Source organism: Xiphophorus couchianus, chromosome 21 (genome assembly GCF_001444195.1).
Source record: "Xiphophorus couchianus chromosome 21, X_couchianus-1.0, whole genome shotgun sequence".
Taxonomy (NCBI): domain Eukaryota; kingdom Metazoa; phylum Chordata; class Actinopteri; order Cyprinodontiformes; family Poeciliidae; genus Xiphophorus; species Xiphophorus couchianus.
In genome coordinates, this window is record NC_040248.1 from 2954038 (window position 1) to 2967573 (window position 13536).

At 39.7% G+C, this 13536-nt stretch overlaps 1 protein-coding gene across 1 annotated transcript in view; it reads right to left on the reverse strand.

Moving 5' to 3' along the window:
- LOC114136629 (cadherin-6-like) overlaps nt 1–13536 on the reverse strand; it is a 91731-nt gene that overhangs the window by 49119 nt on the left and 29076 nt on the right. The window contains exon 2 of the mRNA XM_028004748.1: nt 4516–4897. Coding sequence (XP_027860549.1) covers nt 4516–4755 — 240 coding nt within the window. The 5' untranslated portion in view covers nt 4756–4897. The remainder of the gene's footprint in view (nt 1–4515; nt 4898–13536) is intronic.

The window sequence follows — 13536 nt, forward strand, 5'->3', positions numbered from 1 at the left end:
ACAACAACAAAAATCACAAACAAGCCCCTTCCCTCAGGTTTCCTGAGTCACGCAGGACGGGGAGGCGCGCCGCGTCTGCGCTCATCAACCTCTCTTTGTCTTTCCTGTGAGTTGTAAGCAGTAGCTGCAGGCGGCTGTTTGCATGTTGCACCGGTGTTTGTTTGTTTGTTTGCATGCAGAGCGCGCAGCTCTCTTTGCGAGGGACTGTGTAGAGCAGTCTACCCAGCAGGCCCAGAACCACTGGGGCCTATCAGAGGCTGTAAATACTTTATGAGATATGATAGTGCAGCACAAACACTCCTCAACCACAGGCCATTAACCGTTTTCAGTGGATATGTGCCCTTTGGTAAAGTAAGAAATAATGAAATAAACAAACACTCCCTTCCCCCGGTGACAGCGCAGCTCCTCTGAGAACGCCGCGCGGCTCGACTGCTAATGAGAGCCGCAGTTCGCTTCCTCTACTTCACCAAAATTAAATAAAAAAACTCATCAGCTAATAAAGCAAGATTACCAGCAACTAACTCCTAAAATAACTCAGAGTATCTTTAAATCCTGCGGGCAGGGCCGTGTCTAGGTTCTCTTCTACGGGGGCCAGGAAGGGGAACTGCAGTCTTAGATTGGATCAAAATTTGCACAACTAGTAACACTGGAAAACAGTTTTTGTCCAGTTTCCAGTGCAAATATCTTAGTACACTTGAAATAAGACAAAACAAGATTACAAGTAACTTTTCAGAAATATGTAGGAGATTGATTTAGCTAAATAATCTCTTAATATTGATAACTGGAATTATAATTTTTTTCATCAATATTTATGTAATATAAGCTCCTAAATCTTCTGAAAAGTTGTTTGTAAGTTAGTTTTGTCTCATATTAAGAGTACTGAGATATTTGTACTTGAAACTAGACACAAATACTTGGCAAGATTTTGTATTTTTTGCATTGCATCTATTTTCTTGTATTTTCTATTGTCACATTCTTATGAAATAAAAAAGAAACAATAACAATAAAAAAACTGAATAATTGCAGTTGTAAAAGGACAAAAGGAGCATTTCAAACTGCTCGATAAATTGTTCTGCAGGCTGAAGCCACGCCTCTTCCTGCAAGTCCTGATCGAATTGTCCAAATTCCTTCTTTCTTTCCCAACTGTCTTTGTTAAGATTGTTCAGAACAAGATTGAAATTTCATCTGTTAGCACTTCACAACTCTATAAAGAAACGGCAGGGAGAGGCCGCAAACAACAAGAGGCAGGATGCTGTAATTCAAGTGTGGTTTCTTCATTCAGTCTAACTCAAAGTATCAAGAGCTGCCCTCTTGTTCATAATAACCTGCCATTGTGTTGTTTCCTGTTCATTTTTGGGCACAAACAAAGCCCGTTTTTGTCCCGCGCTGCGCTCCCCTCGTTGATGTGATGTCACTCATCGTGACAAAAGCCGTTTTCTTTTGTGCTTCTCCAGATTTTCCTCCCGGAAAGCGTCGGCCTCCCTCTACCTGAGGACGCAGATGCGCCCAAGTCGAAAGCCGCTCTCCCTCTTTAAGAGCTCCCCGCCCGTACTTCATCTGGCAATTAACGAACTGTAATTGCAATCAGAAAAGATGCAATCCTGCGGTAAAACTGGATACTGGAGCAGACAATGAGGGAAAGCATCCAGCTGCACGTACTCAGAGAAAAACGCAAGTGCCGGGGTCTTGATTAAGTATGCGGCTGGAAGGTTGGTGCTTAAGTGGAGATGGCCTCTCAGGCCGCGGCCTCTGGCTCTCTAAATGTACACCACACTCTGATAATCCATTCTTCTTCTGCTATTAGTCGCTTTACAAGCTCAAAGGACGAGTGGCACATCAATCACCGGCCTCTAAAGACAAAGTGGTTTGATCAAGCTTTGTATTTACATTTGATCTCCACTCACTCAATTTCTTTTTTTTGTGGCTGTAATCCTTTTTGTCCAGGACTGAAAGTCAACCTTTAGCCGGGGAGGACGTATGTTGCAGAATCTCATTTGGTTGGATGACTCTATCCTCAGCAGAGACGCGATTGGAATGCAAAGCGCCAAGTCCATTCAACTCCCAGCACAAAACTGCCTTTCTTCCCCCCCGCTCCGTCTCCCTGACCTTGCCACAATGCTCCACAATCGCCTCAATTACAGTAGATTGGAAGAGGAGGCCAATAGCTTGACTTCCGCTCTGCTGCATGTAAAGCAAGCATTATATCACCCAATTTCTTGTACACAACCCAAATCCCCCCCCGACCCCCCCCAAATCTTCCCTGCCAATGATATCTGGGTCGACAGCGAGTTTTCATGAGGCCGGACCGGATAATACCTTCAGAGGAAGTTATTTTTGACTTGATGTGAGCAGAAATGACACGAAGCAAGCAGCCAGTGGAAAGCGACTTGGACAAGAAACGGCAAACAAAGCCTCAGGATGGATTGAAGGACTGAACGACAGCATCGCGTCACGTCAGCCACCAGAAGACGGGCCGATCCCTGAAGTCTCAGGCACAAAACGGAGCCTTCGTTTGGCAGAGACTCTCCTCGGTCGACTTGGTAAAGCTCATTTAGTAGACTTGGTTCGATCCGGGACTTAAAATAAGACAACATTTGTTACATTTTCAGCTGCTGCGGTTTCTCCTTCACGCTACATTGTGTTGAACCTGAAAAACCTGTTCCCTTCCTGGCCTGTGGGGGCGCTGCACCAAGAGCTACCGAAGGAAACAACATGAAAACTTCAGAATAATATACTGAGCACAATGTAAACAAAAAAGGAGAAGAGTCAGATTTGAGCATTTGTAGAGTTTCTCTTTTCTTGGGTGAAAAACAACGAGCAATTTCTCCTGCTAATGCTAGGCTAGCACGTTTGTTTTGGTTATATTTACCCAGAATGCCCTGTGCTGTAGTCCACTTCCTGCTTTTGGAGCGGTTTTCGGTCTAACTATTACGAGAAAGTGAAAATAGTACAAGAATAAAGTCTCAATATTACCAGAATGAAGTAGTAAATTTGTAGCAACTGCTACAGGAAAAGTAATTTTACCACTTCATTAAAATGAGAAAAATAAGAAAATAATTAACTTTTTAACACAACAGCATCAAATTATTATCAGTATCAGGACTTTGTGTATCTATTTTGAAGAAAGAAAGGCACGTTTTCTAGCATTGCTTCTTTATTCTGCTGATATTATGACTTTATTCTCTTAGTCTGGCCCTGATGATCTGTCTTACTCCTCTACACACAATATTGGGAATTTTTCCTAAATTAATAGGAAAAAGTGCCGCATTTCCACATATTTATCGAATTACTCAGGTAGTATTTCCTGAATTACCCAAAGTTAAAAGAAGAAATAGGTAGAAAAATATCTCAGCTGAACCATATAGGACAAAAACCATAGACTATTACAGCCAATATGTTGCTTCTTTTTTGCATTTTGAAACTAAAACCAACAGTTGTAAATATGCAAACTGTTTCAAAGTTTAAAACGAAGCGCTTGCAGACGAAACGCGCTGCTGCAGCTGCTTTACTGACGGGAAGTTTGGCCTCCAACAAAAGAGCTGTCAGCTGAAATAATGGTACGGATTATAAAACTCCAGAAAGTAATTCAACCGCGTGAGGCAAAAAAATCTTAGTTGTTCCTACTCAGCTGTGTCTGAAGTTTGGAGCCGACAAAAATAAAATACAAGAAATAAATAAAAGAGATTGTAGAAATATGGAGTAAGGAAGACGTCAAAGTGTTGAGGCACGTCCACATTAGCTGACACAACATAGAGTTAAAAACAGATATTTACATTCACTGAATAGAAGACAACACTGCAAAATACATTTCTGCAGAGTATTTTTGTGTAGTTTCTAGTGCAAATACTGTAGTTCACTTAAAATAAGACAAAAATAACTTTTAAGAAACTTTTCAGCCAGAAGTAACAGCTTTTCAAAGTCAATAATTTCTTAATATTGATGAAAAAAAATACTAATTCCACTAAGTGTAAAACATTTTTCCCATGTTTTAAGTGAAACAATCACTCAGCATGAAAATGGCTGCAAACAGATGCACAATTATACAAACGTACATCTTTGAAAAGCATTTGTAGAGCCTCCTGCACAGCCAACAAGAATGCAGCAGGTGATTTCTGGATGGTAGGTCAAGAACAGAACTCTCTTTTTTTCCAGCAGCCATTGTAAAGCACATACAGCAGTGAAACCAGCTGACCAAACATGCTGGGGCTCAGCTTCGGTTGCTAGGCAACAGCACAGTATACATGGAGTGTGACATAACAATCAGGAGATTTTTTTAAAGGCTTTAACAAAAACATGTAGGTATTGCCAAAAAAAAGGTTAGGTGGGTTTTTTTAGATTGTTTTTGGAAGCATTAGAGAACGAATTAGAAGCATAAAAAAGTACAAAATTTAACATTTGCATAATCGGTCTACTTTAAAACATACACATTTATATTTTACTTTTTAAATTAAGTTTAAAAATAACAAAAAATAAATAAATAAAAGGCTGTGTTAAGGGAAACATGCAGAGATTTACCTTTCCCACGTACTGCATGTCCGTCCCAGTATACTCCTCCAGCAGAAAGAACTGGTTCCACATCCAGCCCCGCTTGGAGCGCCGGAGCGGGACTCCGTTGGCGTCCTGACCCGTCAGCCCTCTCCGCCCCCCTGTAGTCCTTCGCAGCGCCCTGAGGCTGCAGCCCGGACAGCTGAGCTGTCCGGGCTGCAGGACCACGGCCCACAGCATCATAAGAGCGCAGAGTCTCCTCCGATCCATAACCACAGCAGCAGCAAGCCTCAAACCGCCCCGCTGGTTCGCATCCACCGCTTCCTGGTCAGAGGATCAGCTCGCCTCTCATGCTGTGATCTGCTGAGGCAGGATGAGGCAGGACTCACGTTGGGCAGCAGTCAGTCAGCGCCTGGAACGAAAACACAGGCAAACAGGCTGTTAACGCAAGATGGGGAAGAAGCTTAAACTCAACTCTGATGGTTTTAAAGATGAAATTAAACAAAAATCAAGTTCAAAAGACCAAAATGTATCAGCTTTTCTTAAAAAATACAAAAGAGATTAAGTATTTTTGGTTAGTTTCTAGTGCAAATGTCTAAGTACAATCACAATAAGAGGAAACTAACTTACAAGTAACTTTCCATCAACAAATAGAAGCTTGTTTTAAGTCAATAATTCCTTAAAACTGATGAAAAAGCATCAATTCTAGTGGCAGATTATGTCACAAAATGTCTTGTTCTGAGGTGAAAAATGCCCCAAACTCAATTTTTACATTCATACATTCAATGGCTGCAGATAGATGCTCAATTATACAACTGTATGTTTTTGAAAACCATTAGTAGAGCCTCCTGCACAACCAACAAGAATGCAGCAAGTGGTTCCGCAAAACATTTGTCTTTTCCAGCAGCCATTATACAGCAGTAAAACTAGCTGACCAAACATGCTGGAGCTCAGTATGTGTTGCTACAGTAGATAACAGCACAATTCCTAATGGAAGGTTTTTGAAATGGCTCATTTTCCACATACCAAAAAACATGAACTTGTTGCCAAAAAAGTTTTGACCTTAAATAACAAAATGTTTGATGTTTCATAATATTTTCTCTTTAAGGAATAACTAACTTAAAACCATTTCTTGCTGAAAACTTCCTCATAAGTTAGTTAGTTTAGTTGTATCTCAAGGGTGCTAAGATAAGAAACTAGACCAAACAAATTGGTAAAATTTTGTGTTTTTCCACTGTGGATTTAGAAACCCTTAAAATTCTTCAGATTTTCTCTTTGCCACCGAAAAATCCCATGATTCCACATTTAGTGCGATCAATTCCAACAGTATTTCTCAAAGCATTTCTGTTATGTTCGGCCGTCTACTCTCTCTTTATTTATCATGAAATATTAAATATTTAACTCAAGGCTAAAGGAAAACCTGGGACAGAAATGCTGAATCCCATCCAGAAGCTCCGTTATAGATCCAGGTTCTCTGTCAGCTAACTGACTGACGGCCGACTGAGAGCCGCATAACTGGATAAATATCAGATTAGACGTTTTTCCTGTCAGCGTCTTGGACTTGCATCCTGAACAGCTGAATTAAACCCTGAACCCAAACCTTTTGCAGCGAACGGCTTGATGTGGAGCCCAGCGCTCCGTCTTTGTGCTTCTGACATGTTTCACCAACAGAATACAATAAAAACAACCAGAACTAATGCGGGTCTTTGTAAGATGAATCTAAAGATGTAGATGCTTGAGACCAGACGGTAAATCCAGAACTAAAATATGCATTTCTAGGTAGCAATCTGGTAGCAACTGAAGTAGCATCTGGCTGTTTTCACACGTGATAGTCCTGTAGATTTGGTTTTATTTGGGAGAAAAACTGCAGCATATATTGCATTTTTTTTTTCTCAGAAGAGTTTTTGCGGCGCTAGTGGCTCGTATTTTTTCCACAGTAGGCAGACAGCAAGGAGGGTGAGGAGAGGGGGGAAGATATGCGGTAAAGGTTGTCGGGACCGGGAGTCGAACCCGCGACGTTCGCGTTGAGGACTAAGGCGTCCAAACGTGGGGCGTGCTAACCCCCTGCGCCACCACAGCACGCCCCCATATGTTGCATTATTAGCTGCTGTGGTTCTGTTTCTCACTGCACTGAGTCAAATGAACCAATTCAGAAACCTGTTCCCCTCCTCGCCTGTGGGGGAGCTGCACCAAGAACCACTGAAGGAAACGACATAAAAACCTCTGAAAACACTGAGTGTGACTTCCTTCTTTACAAAATGTAAACTGAAATATTTACATTTTGTAAATATTTCAGTTTACAAAATGTAAACTGAAATAAAGTGGTGTCAGATTTTAGTGGTTGGAGGATTTTCCAAAGACTTGTGGTCCATTTCTCTCAGTAGTGCTAAATTCACGCGTTTGTTTTGGTTGTATTTACCCAGAATGCCCTGCACTGTAATCCACTTCCTGCTTTTGGAGCGGTCTCTGGTCTGCTTGGCGTTCACATTTGAACTGCACTAGAGTTCACCTCAACCGCACCAAACCGAGGTTTGTAGGCGGAACAGAGTTCGTACAAGTTCAACTACAGCATGACATTTTCCTACAACAGAGATTTAGGGCCATACTAAAAAAAAAAAAGAATAAAACTTAAATTTATAAAATTAGGAGAAAAAAGTTGTATAAAAATAAAGTAGAAAAAAATACAAAAATAAACTTGTATGGAAATATAGAATGGTGAGATTAAAGTCTTCATATTATGACTTTATTTTGTAAAATAAACTTTACTTTATATTACAAAGTAAACAGTTTACTTTAGAAGTAAATCTAAGAAAACGTAGATTTACTTACAATACTAGTGACTAGTAATACTAGTGATTACTATTACCATGACTTCTAAAGGTAATATTGCCATTACTAGTAAAACTAGTAAAAATTACTATTCTTGTATAAGTTTATTCTCGTAATTTTTATTTTTGGTTTTTTGTTAGAGTGGCACTAACATTAAACTGAAATAATCCGCCTGTGGAAGTAAAACTTTGTCATTAATATTAAGGAATTATTCATGTAATATCTTGCTAAAAAGTTACTCTTAAGTTAGTTTGTTTTATTTCAGGTGTACTAAAGTATTTGCAGTAGAAACTAGATGAAGATACTTGGTAATATTTTGTGTTTTTTCAGTGTAACTCTTTTCTTCTCCTCTCCTCTTCTGGCTCCTCTCCTGCATGCAGGTCAGGGTACTTAATTCATGTCCGGAGACATCCTGCCTACATGCCCAACACGGCGCGCCCGGACTGAACAGGCGCGATACGGCAGAGCGTTGGAAACGCGTTGGAAACGCTCCCCAGCCGACCCACTGATAACCCTCCTCCCAAGCTGCAGCTGAGGAACGCTGGCTGCCTGGAAACCGCCCAACATCCAGGAATAACAGGAACAAAACGAAACCCATGGCCGCTCACCCCACTCCGTCCAGCATTATCCATCTTGTTCCACGTCCTTCTTCCACCTGCCAACAACTGGCCTCAAACAGTCATTACTTCCCTTATCCGCACAGGAATCCCACGGCTAACGCATCCAGTTGTGCAGCTTCTCAGTTTGATTTTTGGGCCATTCAGGATTTCCTCTGCAGAGCTGCAGCTCGCCGTGAAAACAGGGAACTAGTTACCAGGACAAACATGTTTTGTACAAGTCTGTATTTTAATGAAATTGCAGCAATTTGCATCATATCCTGATGAAGTGGCAACAGAGGCGACAAAGAGAAACCTCAGCAGCAGCAGCAGCAGAAATCCTTTAAAGAAAAACCATTTGCTGTTTTTCAGTTCTTCACTCGACCGCGATATTTACTCTACAATACGAGAAACACGGCTTTGATCACTGCAAAAACACAAAATATCACCAAGTATTTTAGTCCAGTTCCAACGCAAATATCTTAATTCATTTGAATTGAGACAAAACTAAATTACAAGTAACTTTTCAATATTGATAAATACTTATTACATGGTGAAAATAAATATTAGGGTATAGAAAATAAAAATAAATTATTCTTGGAATTATTAAAGTGCAAAAATAAACAAGCACGCATAATAATACAAGAAAAAAGTCATATTTTGATTTAATTCTTGTGTTATTTTAACTATTCTCGTATTTTTTGTACTTTATTCTTGTGGATTTTCAACTATTTTTATATGAATTTATTCTCATAATTTTTCAACTTCACTTGATTCTTTTTTACTTTATTCTCGTATTTCTTAGACTTTAATCTTATGTTATTTCAAATATTCTCTTACATTTTTATTTATGTAATTTTAAAACTTTATTCTTGCACTTTCGACTTTCTTTTTCTGCAACTTTGTTCTCATAATCTTATTTCATGTATTTATTCTTATTATGGCACTGATATCTCATTGGAGGAAAATATCTAAAGTGAAATAATCTGCCAGCAGAATTAACAATTTGTTGTTGTCCAAATGTTGACTTAGAACAAGTTTCTATTTCCAGCTGAAAAGTTTCTTGCAATTTAGTTTTGTCTTATTTAAAGTGCACTAAGAAATTTGCACTGGAAACTAGACAAAGTATGTTTTTGCAGTGCGGTGCTGCTCGTCACATCTCCACACCAGTTTGTTCTCGTATCTAAAGAAATCTGTTAGCGCCGAGAAGAAAAACCAACAAGCAATCTCACACAAGACAACCGCTGAGATTTAAACTCGCAGACGCCTCGCCACGCCGACTGGGACGGCTTTGTACCAACTTCTGTTCAGGGGAGGGGGGGGTTTGATGTCGGCGTCTTTGTAGGCCGTTAAACAAAACAAGCTGCATATTTCACTGCCGTGCCAGTCTGTCAAGCTGTTTACAGAGGTTCAAAACATAATGGAGAGTTTGATACACTTGAGCGTTTTCAGCTGTTATTATGGCTCTCGTTTGTTCCTCCAGCAGTGATTTTGAAAGACGTTTTGACTGTCTTTGTTTACTTCACACCCACAAGCCCCATCGCAGAGTTTACCAGGGGCACAAAGTCCAACGGCACCTAAAGACGCTCGAGTCGGGTTGTTGTTCGGTTTTTTTTCTTCTGTTGCTACTCTAACACGCCCACTTAAAGCAGAGTGGACCTTCAGAAAAACTGCAACATGAGATAAAAAAGAGAGAATAAAAGAAACTCAGAACAGTCACTGGTGACAGTGGGTTTAGTTTTCTTTTTGTAACCTTTATAGCAGCTGTGCTGTAGCATCTGACAAGTGTTTTTCAGTGCTAAAGCACAGCTGCTAACTGGTGGTATTGTGCAGCAAATCTTCCAAGTGAAGAGACAAACAAAAAAACAGAACAATGTGCTCAAACCTCAGACTTTTACCCCCCCGACTCAATATCTTCATTCATGTAAAAATGGCTGCCAACGGATGTGGTATTATACAACCGTACATATTTGAAAAGCAGAAGTGGAACCTCCTGCCCAACCAACGAAAATGCAGCAAGTGATGTCTGGATGGTAAGTCAACAACAAAACTTTTTGTCTTTTCCAGCAGCCATTGTACAGCGCATACTGTGGTAAAACCAGCAGACCAAACATGCTGGCGCTCAGCGTGGGTTGCTAGGTAACGGCGCAGTGTTCGTAGAATGTGACTTAACATTTGGTAGGTTTACGAAACAGCATGTTTCCTGACACCAAAAAACATGAACTTATTACCAAAAAGAATCTGGATTGATGTTTTTAAGCTCTTGGGGTGTTTTTAGAAGCAGTAGAAACCAAAATGGAAATACAGAAACACACAAAATGTGAATTTTGCATAATAGGTCTCCTTTTAAATGAGAACCTCGACAGACCAGTCAAATCGTGGCGAGGCGGACATTAACCACCGTCACAAGGTCTGAACATGTAAGTTAGCATTGTTTTATTTTAAATGTACTAAGATTTTTCCACTAGAAATTAGACAAGAAATACTTTTGTGTTTTTGCAGTGTAAAAGTTGCTGGTAGTATTTCTGATTCCCATCTCCGGCTCCTCTGCAGACTTTGCTAACTCCTGTTCCCGGCGCTTTGCCCTCCAGATGCAGAAACAGGAACTTCAGCATTCAGGTGCTTAAAGTCAGACCATCAGATGTAGTTACCGTGACAACGCTAACGGGGGGAGAGGAGCCGGTTTGAAGGAGAGTTAAAAGCGTCCCGTCAGAGCAGCGTCAGCAGCAGCGGCCCCATCCATTACCCGCCCTGTCTTCCACAGGCAGTTACGGCTCGGCCCGCTTTCCCCTTAGGAGGCAGATTGAAGCCGGGGTGAGGTCCGCCGCCTCTCTTTTCCCCCTGCGCTGCAGTTTAAAGCTCCTCCCTCATATGCATTATCACTGCTTGCTGAAAGCCAGTCACTTTGCATGTGTCCTCTGCCTGAATCAGCACAGCCAGGGGAAAAAACACGGACTGCCAGGCCCATCCGGAGTGGAAAGTTAGTTATTGTTTTAGAAACATTATTAGAGCCAATCAAACAAATAACCAGAAACAAGGAGGAAGATTAGCACTACTTCAACATGTTTTTACTGAAGTGAAAGTAAAAAGTAGCCGTCCAAAAGATTACTAAAAACATATTTGGTAAAAATTCTATTAAATTACTGGGTAACTAATAAAATATCATTTAAAATAAAAAAATTACATCATCAGATGGACCAGAATGACAAAAACTCATATAAGTAACCAAAAATAACAAAGAAAATGTTTCCAAATCAGTTTCTTTCAATAAAAAATATTATGAAACTAACGGAAACTGCTGGTGTGTGTCTGTGTCTGGTAAATTTGTGGTTAAAATATGTTTGTTTTTCATTCAGTGGGTAGAAAATCCAGAGATTTTACTCGAGCAAGAGTAAAAATACTTCATAATAAAATTACTCAAGTAAAAGAAAAAAGTACAGCGTAGTAAAAATACTCCTAAAAGTACATTTTCTCTAAAAAAGTCACTCAAGTAAATTAAGTAGTTACCAAGTAGTTCTCCAAATTACAATACATAATTCTTGTTGCTGCAAGTGTCTAGTGCAAATGAAATAAAACAAAACTAAGTTATAAGTAACTTTTCAGCAAGAAATATGATTTTATTTTAAATCAATAATTTTTTAATATTAAGGAATTATTGACTAAAACAAACTACTGTATCTTGTTGAAAAGCTATGTGTAATTTAGTTTTGTGTTATTTCAATTGTACTAAGATATTTGCACTAAAAACTACTTTGTAAGATTCTGATTTTTGTAGTGTTCACACTGGTACTGGAAGACAATTTAGATATAAAAAAAACAACAACAAACAAGCAACAAATAAAATTAATTATGAAGTCTCTGTAAACAAAACTGACCTTCAAAATAAGAGCCAGTTGAGACCAAAACACCAAACTGAGCACTTTTATCATCCAGTTTTCTTCCTTCTATGCTAGTTTTTCTCATCTTTAGTTCTTATTTAAAACTAGACCAAAATACTCGGTAAGATTTGTGTTTTTGCAGTGTGTCATTTTTCCGCCAGTATTTTAAACCTAATCAAGTTTTTTTTTATCTCCACTTCTTCCGGGTTCTGCTCTGGTCCCACAAACTAAACATCGGCATTTTGTATTTAATTTTGTCAAGCTTTATAAAAAGCACCAGGTCTTTAACTCGGAGGGACACTGAGGGATGGAGGGACAGGATGATGTAAAAGGAAAAAGCAGAATTTATTGCTAGAGAATAGTTGAAGATACCAGATATAGCAGCAAATGGAACAAGGTTGCAGCTTTTTATCCAAATTTTCTGGATGGATTCTCCACTTTTGGCTCTTTTTTCCTCCTCCAGCTCCCAGCACACTCGACTTTATGAATTTAGTTAATTGACGCTGCTGAGGAGCGTGTGGGACTCTGAGCTATCGATTTGCTGTAGGGCTGGTTGGAAATACCAGCCGGTCTCTGGGGCCGACCCAGGAAGCTTTCCACCGCCGGTCCCTCCGCTCCGCCGGCCCGGTTCTTTTCCCACAGACTTCTTCAGAATGTCACAGTGGAAAAGCCGAGGCTGCTCGGCGAGGAGACGTCGACCTTTGACCGCAGCTGTAAAAACGGCCGAAAGCGACAGAAAGCGACGACGTACGGCGAGTCAGCGGAAGCTTTTGTTCTGCAACGTCACAAAATGTCGGAGCCGGTTAAGAGCGAGCGCCATGTTTGCTGGTGGCCGAGAAAAAAAACGTTTCTGTTTCACGTTGGTGAGCAGAAGAAGCTGGCAGAGGATTTTATTTTGACTCAAATGGAGACGATGCAATTTATCAGGAAGGATAAAGATCAAAAAACTGCAAAAACGCAAACCTTGACAAGTAATTTTGGTCTAGTTTTTAAAACATTTGAAATAAGACAAAATTAACTTTTCAGCAAGAAATGGGAGTTTGTTTTCATTTAAGATTGATTAAAAAAATACTATTTACAATAATCACAATAAGCAATAAATCAATTAATCGCAGGACAAATTAAAACAAATTTTATTATTTCTGTTTGCATAATGTATTGTTTTTTTTCTCTTTCTACCAAGAACTGGATGATAAAACTCTTCAGTCTGGCGCTTTAGCCTCAACTAGGACCATTTTATTTAGGCAGACTTCATAATTCATTTGATTTGTTTCTGTTGTTTTGTTTGTTTATTTTGGATATTTAAAATGTCTTCTGGTTCCAGTGTTAAATGTTCATCGGAATTTAAAGTTTACTGATCTTTCAGAGTGTGTTCTTGCATTATTATGCCATTATTACCCTTTATTACTTGAAAATAATCTCAAAACCACAATATTATGGTTTATTGAGATAACTTCTGGGACAAGTTATCGTCCAGCAAAACTTATTATTAAAATATGAGAAAAATGTCTTACAAGGTGAAAAACGCCCCCAATTCAACGTTTACACTCACATGTGAAAATGACTGCAAACAGATGAGCAATTATACAACCCTACATATCTGAAAAGCAGAAGTGGAGCCTCCTGCACAGCCAACTATAAAGCAGCAAGTGGTTTCTGGATGGTAAGTCAACAACAAAACACTCATCTTTTCCAGCAGCCATTGTACAGCGCATAGAGTGGTAACACCAGCTGCAGCGCCCCCACAG